Genomic DNA, 13,339 nt, shown 5'->3' with positions numbered 1-13,339 from the left:
AATAAGCTCCCTCTGGCATTAGAAGTGCCAGTTGCTGTCCTCAAAGCCATTGTGGGCAGGCAATTTGAAATGCCACAGCATTCTCTTACTTCAGAGCAGCAGCTTTTTTCACTGCTCCTTGCCCTAGTTTTTGTAAGGTTTTTCTAAGGTTTTTTTTTTTTTTTTTACTAGATTCCAGAGTACTGCAAAAGTTTATTCTGACAGTATCTGCCAGCTCATTAATTAGTTTTTTGGATGGATGGAGCCCTAGAATTAATTCCCTATTCTGTCAGAAATCTCTGATGTGAGGATTTTTCAGGATGATATCATGAATACCACAAGTAAGGAAGTTGGGAGGGAGGGAGTTGATTTATGGTTATGGGAGAGGCTAGTTTCATTTGGAAAAGAGTGTTGTACTTGAGGTGCTAAGAGTACAATCTGGTAGAGGTATAGCAATGTCTGAATTGTAGTGCTTGAATTCCAGAAAGAGCTTAAAACTGCAAAGAGACCTTGGAGCTTTCTATATAGAAGTTATGGAAGATGAAAGTATAAGATTTCTTTGAAGTAGAGTGGAAGTCCAGGCACTGTATCTTGGGAAACACTTTTCAACTATAAGGAATCATTCACTTTTTCATTCAGCAAACATTCACTTTGTTCCTATTACTAGTGTGGGCACTGGAGATACAAAGGTACTAAGATCTAGTTTTCTAGTTTTCTGTCTTCAAGAAACAAGTGTGATGCAATTTTATAACAAGGTTTAGAGGAGCCCAGACAGATGCACACAAGAATATTTAGTCACTAGGGAATGCAGGAGGCTTTTAGGGAAGTTAAAAGAGACAACAGTAGAGAGAGTAATCTGTGATCTTGGTTGCCACATAAAGAGTTTGAAAAGAATGAGGACTCTAAAAGGTACTGATTTGGCAATAAAGAAATGACACAGTTTTTCTAAGAATGGTTTAATGAGTGGATTTTGTAGAATGGTAAAGATTAAAGGACCAGATCATAAGGAGTTAGGGAATGAGTGCTTGAGTGGTGAAGAAGTTGAAGGAGGGGGACCTGGGTGGCTCAGTCAGTTAAGCATCCAACTTCAGCTCAGGTCATGATCTCATGGTTCCTGGGATCGAGCCCTGTGTCAGTCCTGTGCTGACAGCTCAAAGTCTGGAGCCTGCTTTGGATTCTGTGTCTCCCTGCCTCTCTCTGCCCTTCCCCTGCCTGTGTTCTGTCTCTGTCTCAAAAATAAACATTAAAAAAATTTTTTTTAAGTTGAAGGAAAAAACACCTTTTTAACAGTTTTTTTTTAAATGTTTCTTTCTTTTTTGAGAGAGAGACAGAGTGCGAGCAGGGGCAGGGGCAGAGAGAGAGGGAGACACAGAATCTGAAGCAGGTTCTAGGCTCTGAGCTGTCAGCACAGAGCCCGACATGGGGCTTGAATCCACGAATGGCGAAATCATGACCTGAACCGAAGTCGTGGCGCTTAATCTAACTGCGCTATCCGGGCACCCCAGGGAGACACCTCTTTAAAGAATGGTGTAGTTCAAGAGGAGTAGCAGAGTTGAAGTAACTTTATTTTGGAATAGAAGTGGTCTGAGTTTGATTTTAGACAGTAGAAGGGAATAAGAAGGAGGAAAGCAAGGATGGTCAAGAGTCCCAAAAGCATCAGGAACAATGGTATTTAAGAACCCAGAAGGATCGGAGGTTGAAAACTTGCATGAAGAAAAAGAGGGTAATAAAGAGTTCTAAAATAGAAGGTTTGAGAAACTTTTTAAATGCCTCAGTTCTGTCAGTAAAAACACAACACAAAATTATGTGTAAGAAATGATCAGCAGTGAAAATGCATGACCAAAGTTGATGTAGCATTTATTTAGGGTGATAATATTCTTTGGTGCTTTTCCCACTTCTTTCAACAAATACATATTAGGCATCTACCATGTACTAAACATTTTCTAAGATTCTTGGTGTGATATTTGTGAACAAAGTAAAAAAAAAATCTGTCCTTGAGGAGCATACTTGTGAATAGTGTGAAGGAAACAAACAAGTAAATAATATATTATTTTAAAATAAACATAATGAGGTAAATAGGGAAACATGGGTCTGGGAACTAAGAAAGCAAATTGAAGGAGTACCCAGACATAACTACAATTTTATATTGCATATCAAGTTGTAATTTGTTGTTCTATTTCAGTACAGCTAATTGTAGAATCAAGGTTAATAAAATAAAACAATAATATGGGTTTGGTGGAGCCTTCATTACTTATGTTGTAGATGTGAGAGAAATAATCTATATTTACATTTGGAAGAATTCTTGTTAATTTAGGAAAACTGTCATTATGTTACACAATTATCTCAGCACCTTTGGTGAGAGAAAAGATGAGAAGGTAAACTGTCATACAATAACTGCATTTACATGTTTGGTTATGAAAAGAGAATTTATGAAGAAAGTCAGAAGGTACAAACCTCCAGTTATAAACAAGTCATGGAGATGTAAAAAGAAAGGGGAAAAAAAGAAGAAAGAAATTTGTTATCTAACTTTAAAGGCTTAAAAGAACTACAGAGTTGAGGATATTTTTTAATAATGAATGAATTGGGTTTTTCGGTTATCATTGTCTTATAATCTCTTATTACTCTTTTTTATATCAACAGGCATTGGAAAAGTGAAAAGAAAACCTAGTGTGCCAGATTCTGCATCTCCTGCTGATGAAAGCTTTGTTGACCCAGGGGAACGCCTCTATGACCTCAATATGCCTGCTTATGTGAAATTTAACTACATGGCAGAGAGAGAAGATGAATTATCATTGATAAAAGGGACAAAGGTTATTGTCATGGAGAAATGCAGTGATGGGTGGTGGCGGGGTAGCTACAATGGACACGTTGGATGGTTCCCTTCAAACTATGTAACTGAGGAAGGCGACAGTCCTTTGGGTGACCATGTGGGTTCCCTGTCAGAGAAATTAGCAGCAGTTGTCAATAACCTAAATACTGGGCAAGTGTTGCATGTGGTACAGGCTCTTTACCCATTCAGTTCATCCAATGATGAAGAACTTAATTTTGAGAAAGGAGATGTAATGGATGTTATTGAAAAACCTGAAAATGACCCTGAATGGTGGAAATGCAGGAAGATCAATGGAATGGTTGGTCTGGTGCCAAAAAACTATGTTACCATTATGCAGAATAATCCATTAACCTCAGGTTTGGAACCATCACCTCCGCAATGTGATTACATTAGGCCTTCACTCACTGGAAAATTTGCTGGCAATCCATGGTATTATGGGAAGGTCACCAGGCATCAAGCAGAAATGGCATTAAATGAAAGAGGGCATGAAGGTGATTTCCTCATTCGTGATAGTGAATCTTCGGTAAGTTGGTTTTCAAAGGTAAATGGAAATAGAGCTCTGAGTAGTAAAAAATAAATAAATAGAAAATTGGAGAGGTTCAGTTGCTTCCCTAAAATTAGCCAGGCAGTAAGTTGGGACATAAACTTAACATGTTCCAAAGCTAAAGTCAGTGTTGTTTCCAACCTTATTTTGAATAAAATATACCCCAGCAGTGATACCTCACTGGATTATTCGGCCTTATTTAAGTCTGTTGGTCTTGCATTTCTGAAATACCTTCTGTCGCATTAAACTGAAAAATGGAGAAAGTTGAACCCTGGATTCTTCATTCAGAGTAAAGCAATGCAGTAGACTAAACTGGGAAAACGTCTTAAATTGCATATTGGATGCACTGTCATCCTTCTAGTAAAGAAAATCCATAAATTAAAACAATTGAGATTTAAGTTTCTTCATAAATTGGTTGTTTGGAAGTTGGAATACACTTATTATTTACCTGAAAAACCTATTTTAATACTCAATGTATTTGAAATGCATTTGCAATAAAAGATATTTTTATTCTAGCACTAGTAAAACAGTAAAACTATAAAACCACAAAAATTGAAAGAAAATAGCTATATGGGCTCTTGGTTAGGGTATTAGAAATTTGATGATACTTATTTCCGTTTAAAATGGTCTTTATTTTTCCTTTTAAAAGGATACCACTACTTTTCCACTTTTCAAATCATTAATATTGGCTTTGTTTCTGTGTATCTGGTTGTACAGAGGTGAAGGTGTGATTGTGCAAAAGACTGAAAGTCAGAAGAAAACCTGTCTGGTGTGAGTGTGTGCACACTCATATGATGTGTCTATATTTAAGAGGGAGGGAGGAAAGAAGAGGGAGAAATCAAGGCTAATTGAACTGCTTGATATAAAGTTCAGGAAATGTAACCCCTCAGGAAGAGCAGGATTGATGATAGGGAAGAGTGGTGGGATTTGTTTTCTGTTAGATGCCTGACCTGGTCCTGCTTTCTAGGACAAGCAGTGGGTAATAGGGGTTAGGAAGGGAGCGACCCTAGAGCAGGTAGTAAGAGTAACCATACGAATAGGGTATTTCCAGGAAGCCCACTGTTCGAAACTTTGGCAGTAACTATATAAATGGAGGCTTTTAGACTGTTCAGGAAAGTGCTAGGTTAAAAAAACCAAACAAACAAAAAAACTCAGAAAGTAGCTTGATTGCAGAATACTATGTATTTTCTTGTGGTGGGTAATTGAGCACGGATATTAGCCAAAATACACCATTTTACCAGTAGAATTTTTAAAGTAAAGGTCTCAAAAAGGCATATTTTCTTTGACCTGAGCAATATTTTTAAACATTTGAATTTGTATTTAAATATTGAGATTTATTATAAAAATTCAGATGACAGACTTCCTTTTGAAATTGGAGGGCCTGCCAACTTTGCCTATATTCCTATAAAGCAGCAATCACAGCTAAGTGGATTGGCCTTTGGATTGGCCATGGACTGTTGTTCCTCCTTGTCTGTCCACTCTGACTTGTTTACATGTCTTTTTCCCCTTGTAGGCATTTGAGTTTATGATTTCTCATTAGTGTCTTACTGTCTGAGAATTCAGAGCATTATCTCAGTCTGTAGGATAGCTACTATTAGCCCACGTTTTCTCATGTGTTGCTCCAATAGTCTGATAGGAGAAAAGCTAGCTCTTGTGTCCCAGATGTTAAACTAAAGGATTTGCTGGTGGGTGTTAGAGCATATTATTTAAGAGACTTTGGAGTCTGCTTGAGTTTGAATCCTGCTCTCTTATTAACTAGATGGATGATTTTTAGTTTCTCTTGGTCTCAATTTTGTCATCTCTAAAATAGGTTTGTTAGAAGTTGTAAAGGAGATAATCTATGTAAATAATTTAATTAGAGCCTTAGTAAGTGCTCAGATTTTAGCTATTATTAGTTTAATATAAAAATGGTAATAGATGTCTTTCATAATGTTTACCCTACCTGTTTTTTTCTTTTAGCCAAATGATTTCTCTGTATCACTAAAAGCACAAGGGAAAAACAAGCATTTTAAAGTTCAACTAAAAGAGACTGTCTACTGTATTGGGCAGCGTAAATTCAGCACCATGGAAGAACTTGTAGAACATTACAAAAAGGCACCAATTTTTACAAGTGAACAAGGAGAAAAACTGTATCTTATCAAGCATTTGTCATGATAATACTGACCAGAAGTGACTGCTACACAGCTATAATTCGTCACGTAATTGAAGACTGAGAAAATGTCAGTCCAGTCATGCTTGATTGGAAATTGCTTTCTAACTCTACATGAGAATGACTATAATACATAAGTATTTTTATTATAACTCAGCCCATACATATATACTACATATGCAAAGCATCTGCACAAAGCAATTCCTTATCCTTGGTCTTCTTTTTTATTGTTTTCTTTGCTGTTTTTCTTTTTGCTTCTAATATTAAGGTTTTATATTTTGAGAAAATGATGCAGATCAGAAGTCTTTATATGGAAGAATTTATTGGGTTTTTTTTTTCCTTTATTTCCCTGTAAGGGACCATGTTAGTCATTTCCGCAGTGGTTTCTCTTCATATGAAATTATTATATCATTATATGGCATATGCTAAAATAAATTTCATGGAGAATGTTGATCTTTTCTGTGACTAAATAGCAATAATAAATGGAAAATAGAAATTATTTTCAGGTATTTGTTGTAAGCCATTGTAAATATCAAGTATGTTGTGTCTCCCATTTAAAAAAAATTATTGTCTTCATTGTAAAGCAAAACAAATGGGATATAGGTTAGAAAATATGTCTTGTATACTTTTAATTTACAGCTATTGGAAACAAAAATCTGAATTTCTAAGATTTTTTGAGGGGGTGCTTCTTTCTTAACTGGTTATTCAGGAGAATAAAACAGTGTCTGAGATATTTAGCTTTTCAAACTCTAAGTGGATGCTTTAGTGTTATATTATTCTTTCTCTGTTGTTATTTTACCAAGGCATCTTGTTTTGGGGTATGTTGATATCTATGTCAGTGTGAAAAAAAGCTGTGGCCAAATGTTGGGAAAATAGGAGGCAGTGAGTTACTTGGTTTCTTCCCACCTCTGAACATCAGTAATTACCAGGCATGGTATTTCTACTATTTTCATTTCCTCCTTTTAGCTTTGAGTTTTGTCGACTGAGATACTAAAATTGATTATACCTGAGGAAAAAATGGAATGTGCCAAATGGTTAGAGAAAGTTATTTTTAAAATCTTACTTTTGCAGGGATTTCTATTAGGTTTTTGTTTACTAACAAGCAGAAGTTTTGGGAGACTACTCTGGAGTATTGAATCTACTTCTGCAGGTCACAGAAGAAAGAAAACAGCTGTATTTTGTGGTCTTAGCTCCCCAACCCTGCATTATTAATTCTGGAATTTAAATTTAGGCAAAGTAACCTTCAGTATTTTTTTTAAATTTTTTTTTTCAACGTTTATTTATTTTTGGGACAGAGAGAGACAGAGCATGAATGGGGGAGGGGCAGAGAGAGAGGGAGACACAGAATCGGAAACAGGCTCCAGGCTCTGAGCCATCAGCCCAGAGCCTGACGTGGGGCTCGAACTCGCAGACCGCGAGATCGTGACCTGGCTGAAGTCGGACGCTTAACCGACTGCGCCACCCAGGCGCCCCCTAACCTTCAGTATTTTAATTAAAATGCTTACTAAAGCCATATAACTTACTAGGAAATCATATGATATTTTCAAAAACTCCCCAGTGCTGCCTAAGCAAATAAATGTTTCTGTTCTTCAGTATGTTCTAGATAAGCATTTCATACAACAAAATTACTGATGTTAAAATTGAAGTTGTCCAATTCATGAGGTTTCTGGTTTTGTGTTTTTAAAATTATTTTAAATATTTTTTATTCTTTAATTCTTAAAATCATTTAAAGACTTACATTGCCACTGGGTGGCAGCCCTGGCTTTTCCCACTAAGTAACAGGAGTCTGCAAATATAATTAAGACATGGATGTACAATATTTCATTTTCATCACATCTGCTTTTAAAAGCTTTTCAGTTCATATTTCATTATCTTTGTCAGTCTCCCTTTTTTATTAAGATTAATAGTGGACAAGTGTAATGGAAATAAAAGTCATGTATACATACCTTTTTTGCTATAAAATCACTTGAAGTTGAGAATAGTTTTAAAGTGGTTATAAATATGACTAGGTAGTAAACAACTTTTTATTTAATTTTAAACATTTGACAATGCTTTCTTTTTCTCCATTTTCCCCCAGTCTTTTTTTTTTTTTTAAATCAATTAATACTTTGTATCACAGTCACCAACTATTTATAGCAAACTCTGCTGAGGTTATGTTAAGGATTTTGAGAAAGCAGCTAGGAATGGAGTAACAGTGGAAGTAGATTGCACATTTCTGTGCCACAGTTAGATTTATAATAACTAGAGAGTTCCCAGATAGCCCCTGTGACCATGTTAACAAGCACTGCGTTTACTCATCTTCAGCTCATCAGAGTTGGGCATCTGATTGTTCAACAAAACAGAGCTTGAACAGCATCCAGTAGGTGAGGCAGGCAGAGCAGGCTGTATAACTCTTCCCATTTGTTAAAGCAGACAAGAGAAAACCTATTCCACACAGATACAAAAGGTATCATCATTCATCTTTTCTTTTGCTGTTGCCACATTTTTCTTCTTTCAAGTCCTATAGTTTCTCAAGACCAGGTGGATTTGCACCAGGTGGCCTGCAAATGCCAGGGAGATGATGAGCCAATAATATCTATCGTGTGCTCTTGTTATTATGGGATGAAAACCTCACTGGGAACTGTGGAATTTTGTACTTAAATGTTTTTATCAGTTTTTTAAAAGTCTTAAACCGGTCTTTACATCAGTGGCTATTTTTATAAGCGTGAATTTTATTTGGAGCAATTTTAAGAAGAAGGAAAAAAACCTTAGAAAACATGTACATAGCTAGCTAGTAGCAGGACTTTATTGGAAACCAGGTTTCCTTATTCCCAGCCTGGTACATCCTGTATCATACCACACTGCCCTCTGTGTGCTTGCTTTAGACTAAGGAGAGTTCTGGGAAGAGCAGTATTACAGAAATTTTCTTCCACATAGAAGGAGACACTTGGCCATCAATTTAAACACAGATAACACACACACATAACCCTGCCCAACCCACTTCTATAAATAACTTCTCCAAAATCCTGGAAGAACTTATTTCAGAACTTTATATAAGTTCAATAATGAATAGCTTTTTGCAGTAGCTGTTAATTGGTCATAAGTTGTTAGGATTCAGCTGGATATATATGAACACATATAATGTATCTTTTACTATGAACAGTAACACAGGTGCGTAGCATAATTCAAGACAGTGTCACAGGTGTATCACTGAAAACAGGAAGACTAATCCATTGCTATTGCTGGAAGAAGAAAAAGGCCTAGCAGATGAGTAACTTGGGTTGTTAGGAAAAGACCATCCTTCTAGATCTGTGGCACATAAATTATCTCCAGCTTTAATGCTCTCATTCTGTCATCTAATCCAGAGATTGCAAAGAAGTAGGGGCACTACTGTCAGCTTAAGTACTTTTGTGAGAATTAGGAAACCTCTTTCCCCTGCCCCTCAATGCAAGCCCAGCCTTTTTCCTTGTTGAAAAGTCCCAAATTTCATCACTACCCCTTTCCCACATCTTGGGCAGGTGCCCTGTTCAGGGTACAGCCAAATAGGAATACAGCCCACACAGTGCTTTAAAAAGTCATTGTTAACATTTAAAAATTGGGGAATTTCACATAAAATTCAGAATTCTGGTTTACCTTGAATAATAAGCTGGCAATCCTAGAGTTGAATTCCCACAAGGTGACTATTGGATAGAACCTAATGTGAATGGTCCCCTTATGTTTACTGATGTACATGGTAAAAAACAACCCCCCCCAAAAAACTCTAATAATCTACTTCCCAACCTTTACCCCCCCCACCCCCGTTCATGTTTCCAAATGTAGTTTTTGTTAGACCCTATCTTTCCTGTAACATGGATTTTTTTGGTTTAGAATCTGGAAACATTTTCCAGAAACACCTCAGATGCAATGTCCAAATAAATTAGAAATGTAGTATTACAACATGCTTTAACTTACTCATCTTTAATATCATGGTTTAAAACTGTAGTCATTTCTTCCTTAAAGGACATTTGATACAAGAGAAATGACATCTTCATTTTATGTTCTGAAGAGCATCCAGTGGACTTTTTAAAAAAATACAACATTACTGCTAGGGAAAACCATTATTTGATTCTACTCTGGGCAAGTAGGAAGCTTCTGTGTTCTCATAAGCTGGTTCTATTGGTTCAGCAAGTTTATCTGATTCAACTCTCTCATCTTCTAAACACGTGCAGACCAGTATGCTATGCATATTCCACACCCTAATTTCTTGTTGTTACAGGACCTAAACCAAGTGACCAAGGAACCGAAATACATTTTTCTAGTTTACTAACGAGATGTTCTTTTGATCTGAAAGTGTACACCGTTTGCCAAGACTTTTTTGTTTAAGGAGTAGAACCTAAAATGAAATTGTGAGATTTTGAAGGACAGAAGGAGTTTCAATTATAATTGGCCGTGTTCATAGAGGTAAATGTTTTAAGCCAAAGTGCCCTTTTAAAAATGTTTGTTGGCCAGAACACTTTCATTATCAAATATTTCAGAATTGGCCTGTTGCCTACAGTGGCATAGCACATTTAATTTACCTACCGGTCTGACTTGTTTTTAAATGTTTCTCTCAAATTACTTTTTAAGCTGTTTTTAAAACTAGGTAAAGCTGGACTCAGCATTTTGTAATGTTGCTAATTTTGTTTGTAGTTATAACCACAGAAGATAAAAAGAGTAGCCAATTTCCTTTATTTCATGTTTTCTGGTACCTTTTGGAATCATAATGACTGAAGTAGGAAAACATAAATAGACAAAATGGACATCTAAGGTAAAGATATCTAGTTGGTTTAAATAAATTTCTGGGCTGGCTCTACAAAAATTTGTATCTGGAAAAGTTGCAGATAGCCTTTGAGAAATTATGGGGACGGGTGGGTTCCAGAATAACACTGACGTGTTCTCTATTTTGAAGGAATGATTATTAATTGATTTTCTTGAATTCTTTGGAAGAAATTTGTAATCCCTGAATATTCAAGCCTGTTGTTTCTAGGAGAGTGTAATGCCAAATTTTACTTGTTTTGATATGTTTTCTAGATTATAGATAACGAGGATGTTACGGAAAACAAATACTGATTTCCTTGGGGCATATGCTAATCACTTGGTGCCAAGATGAAAAAAATAATTTTTGAACCGTTACATCTGTGTATGATTGTGTGTCAGTGTTTAGCTTTTGGAGATATTTATCCATCCATCTAACCAACTCACCACAAATATTTGAATGCTTAAGTATCAAGAGTTCTGAGCTAGCAATGTTATAGTGAAGAAAATAGACAAAGTTGTCTAAAAGTTGTCATAAAACTTACCTTTCTAGTGATGCCTGATGGAGAAGTGCTCTAAAGAAAGAATAGATCATCAGGTTGTGGGGGTTGAGAGTAAGAGTGAGGTGTTAATTTACATAGGGTGATTAAAGGAAGCCTCTAATTAAAAAAAATTGACCTTTAGGGCACCTGGATGGCTAAATTGGTTGAATGTCCGACTTCAGCTCTGGTCACGATTTCACCGTTCATGAGTTTGAGCCTTGCATCAGGCTCTGCGCAGAGCCCGCTTCGGATCCTTTGTCCCCCTTTCTCTCTGCCCCTCCTCCACTCATGCTTGCGCTTTCTCTTAAAAATAAACATTTTTTAAAAAAAATTGACCTTCGAGCATAGTGTGCTCCACTTAATAGAATCATTGACAACTCACTGGGGTTATACCAGTGGTTGAGTGAAAATACAGTAACCATAATCATTTGAAAATTGTATGACGATGCTCACTTCTTTTTTTTTGTAAAATTTTTAATGTGTAATTTTGAGAGAGACGGAGACACAGAATCCGAAGCAGGCTCCAGGCTTGGAGCTGTCCGCACAGAGCCTGACAGGCTCGAACTCACACATCCTGAGATCATGAGTGACCGAAGTCAGATGCCTAACCGACTGAGCCGCCCACGTGCCCCACGATGTCACTATTCTTGAGTTCGAATCCCACAGCAGGCTCCACACTGACAGTGCAGAGCCTGCTTGGGATTTTCTCTTTCTCTCTCACTCTGCCTTTCTCCCACTCTTTCTCTCAAAAATAAATAAACTTAAAAAAATTGAGACTGGATTAGAACTAAATGTTAGATGTACTAAAAACACAGGACTTAGATACTTAGAAATCCCGGAAAAGGGAAGGGAACTACTCTGTGCCAAGAAGGTCAAGGAATGGTTTTTGGAATGAAGTAATTGATCATGCAGTCTATGCCAGGGCACCAGGACCTACCTTGCACAACCTTAACAGCGAGTGCTTCAAATTTTGCACCCTACTGCCCCTTGCTTCATTCTAGTCCCTGCCCTACAGGACTCAGAGGGCTTTTAGAGATCTCTTCTTTGACCATCAACCTCCTAATCCCTGCCCACTGCCTCTCTACCTTTCCATAAAAACTTATCTCCTTTCCTTTTCTTCCATAATTAAATATCAAATAGTTGAGTGGCAAATAGTGTAACAAAAAAATTCCTATTTCTAGACTGTACTTGCTTATGGTAGGAAATAGTTTTGTTTTTCCAGCAGTTCGTTTTCAGACCTAGATGATCCTTCAACTCTGGAAAGCAGTAGACATTAACCTGAGAAGTGCAGGAAACAGGTTAAAGGATAGTTTGGCTTGGGCATGTTGCATAGACAAGAGACCACAACCAGCTAATGAGAAGGAATAGAAAGAAGTACCTCAAAGTCTGAAGAGGAAAGGCAAGATCAGAGTGGGGATATCTAGTCTAGGCTAGGATAAGAACTAGGTGAAGCACAGCCCTCCAGAAGTCCTCGCTAATGGCAGGCTCAAGCAGAGGTGGATGGTCTGAGTTCCTTGAGTCATGAACCGGTCCTGACAAGAGACTGTCATTCAAAAGCTGTGGCAGGCAGGTAGCATTAGCCCTCAGTGGCCCTTGAGTGTGCTGAGCCCAAGACAGAGACTCTCCTTGCAGTGGCTTGTGAAGGATTTGTAGGCAATACTGCCTTGTCAGCATGGCAGACAGGCATCTTAACAGGGACTCACAGTGCTTAACTATCCTAAGACCCAAAGTCTGATGAATAACTCTCCTTCCCTCACAGCATAAGTAAATAAGTGTTTTTCTGTCTCATTTTCTGTTTACTTACCTTTTCCTTTCCTTTCTCCTGTATTCCCTGCAACTTTTCAATCCCTGGGCCTGGCTCATGCCATTCTCCCAGCTGGAATGCTAAACTGAATGCATCTCTCTGACCCAAATCTAAATTGGTAGATCCTTAGGATTCCCTATTGAGATTTGTCTATTCCCTAAAACCATTGCTAATCTCTGGGATCACTCACCACACTGTGCTCCTCAAACACATTACAGGACAGTAAGGTGAATGATGGGGACGTGGAGTTAAGGCAAACCTTGGTTGGAATTCCTGTCTCCATCCCTGACAGGCTCTCTGATATACAGTAAATACATTTCTCTGAGCCCTCTGTCCTAATCTGAAAAGTTGGAAATCAAATCTTACCTCGCAAGTCTGTTGTATAAAACATGGAAATGTTTATGGTTGTGGAAAGTCTTTAAGCACATAGTAGATACCCAGTACACGTTGTGGAAATTCCCAGCACATAGTAGATACCCAGTACACGTTGACTTTTATTGTTAGCTTTTAACACATGGAGATTGTGGGCAGAAGGGGATTTAGGATAGAGGAATTAGGAAACCAGGACTGGGAGAACAAAGATAAAACTGGGGACAGGTGGTGAGGCCAGCGTATATGAAGCACTCCCAAGTTGGGGTGTGTCCAGACCCAAAGGCAAAGGGAACCAGTATCAGATGCCAGGAGAGCAGTGAGAGACTGTACAATCAGCTGGTGACCAGAGGTCAGGACACAGATGTGG

At 37.6% G+C, this 13,339-nt stretch overlaps 1 protein-coding gene across 5 annotated transcripts in view; it reads left to right on the top strand.

Annotated features, from left to right (window-relative positions):
* NCK1 (NCK adaptor protein 1) overlaps window positions 1-6,235 on the top strand; it is an 85,892-nt gene extending 79,657 nt beyond the window's left edge. For all 5 annotated transcript variants that reach the window (XM_043595328.1, XM_043595329.1, XM_043595330.1 and 2 more), the window contains 2 exons: window positions 2,620-3,332; window positions 5,313-6,235. In XM_043595328.1, the coding sequence (XP_043451263.1) occupies window positions 2,620-3,332; window positions 5,313-5,507 (908 nt within the window). In that variant the 3' untranslated portion in view covers window positions 5,508-6,235. The remainder of the gene's footprint in view (window positions 1-2,619; window positions 3,333-5,312) is intronic.
* The last annotated feature ends 7,104 nt before the right edge of the window (window positions 6,236-13,339 follow it).

The sequence above is a fragment of the Prionailurus bengalensis genome, chromosome C2 (assembly GCF_016509475.1).
Source record: "Prionailurus bengalensis isolate Pbe53 chromosome C2, Fcat_Pben_1.1_paternal_pri, whole genome shotgun sequence".
NCBI lineage: Eukaryota > Metazoa > Chordata > Mammalia > Carnivora > Felidae > Prionailurus > Prionailurus bengalensis.
Note: the sequence above shows the minus strand (reverse complement) of the source record. Positions and strands in the feature narration are given on the sequence as shown.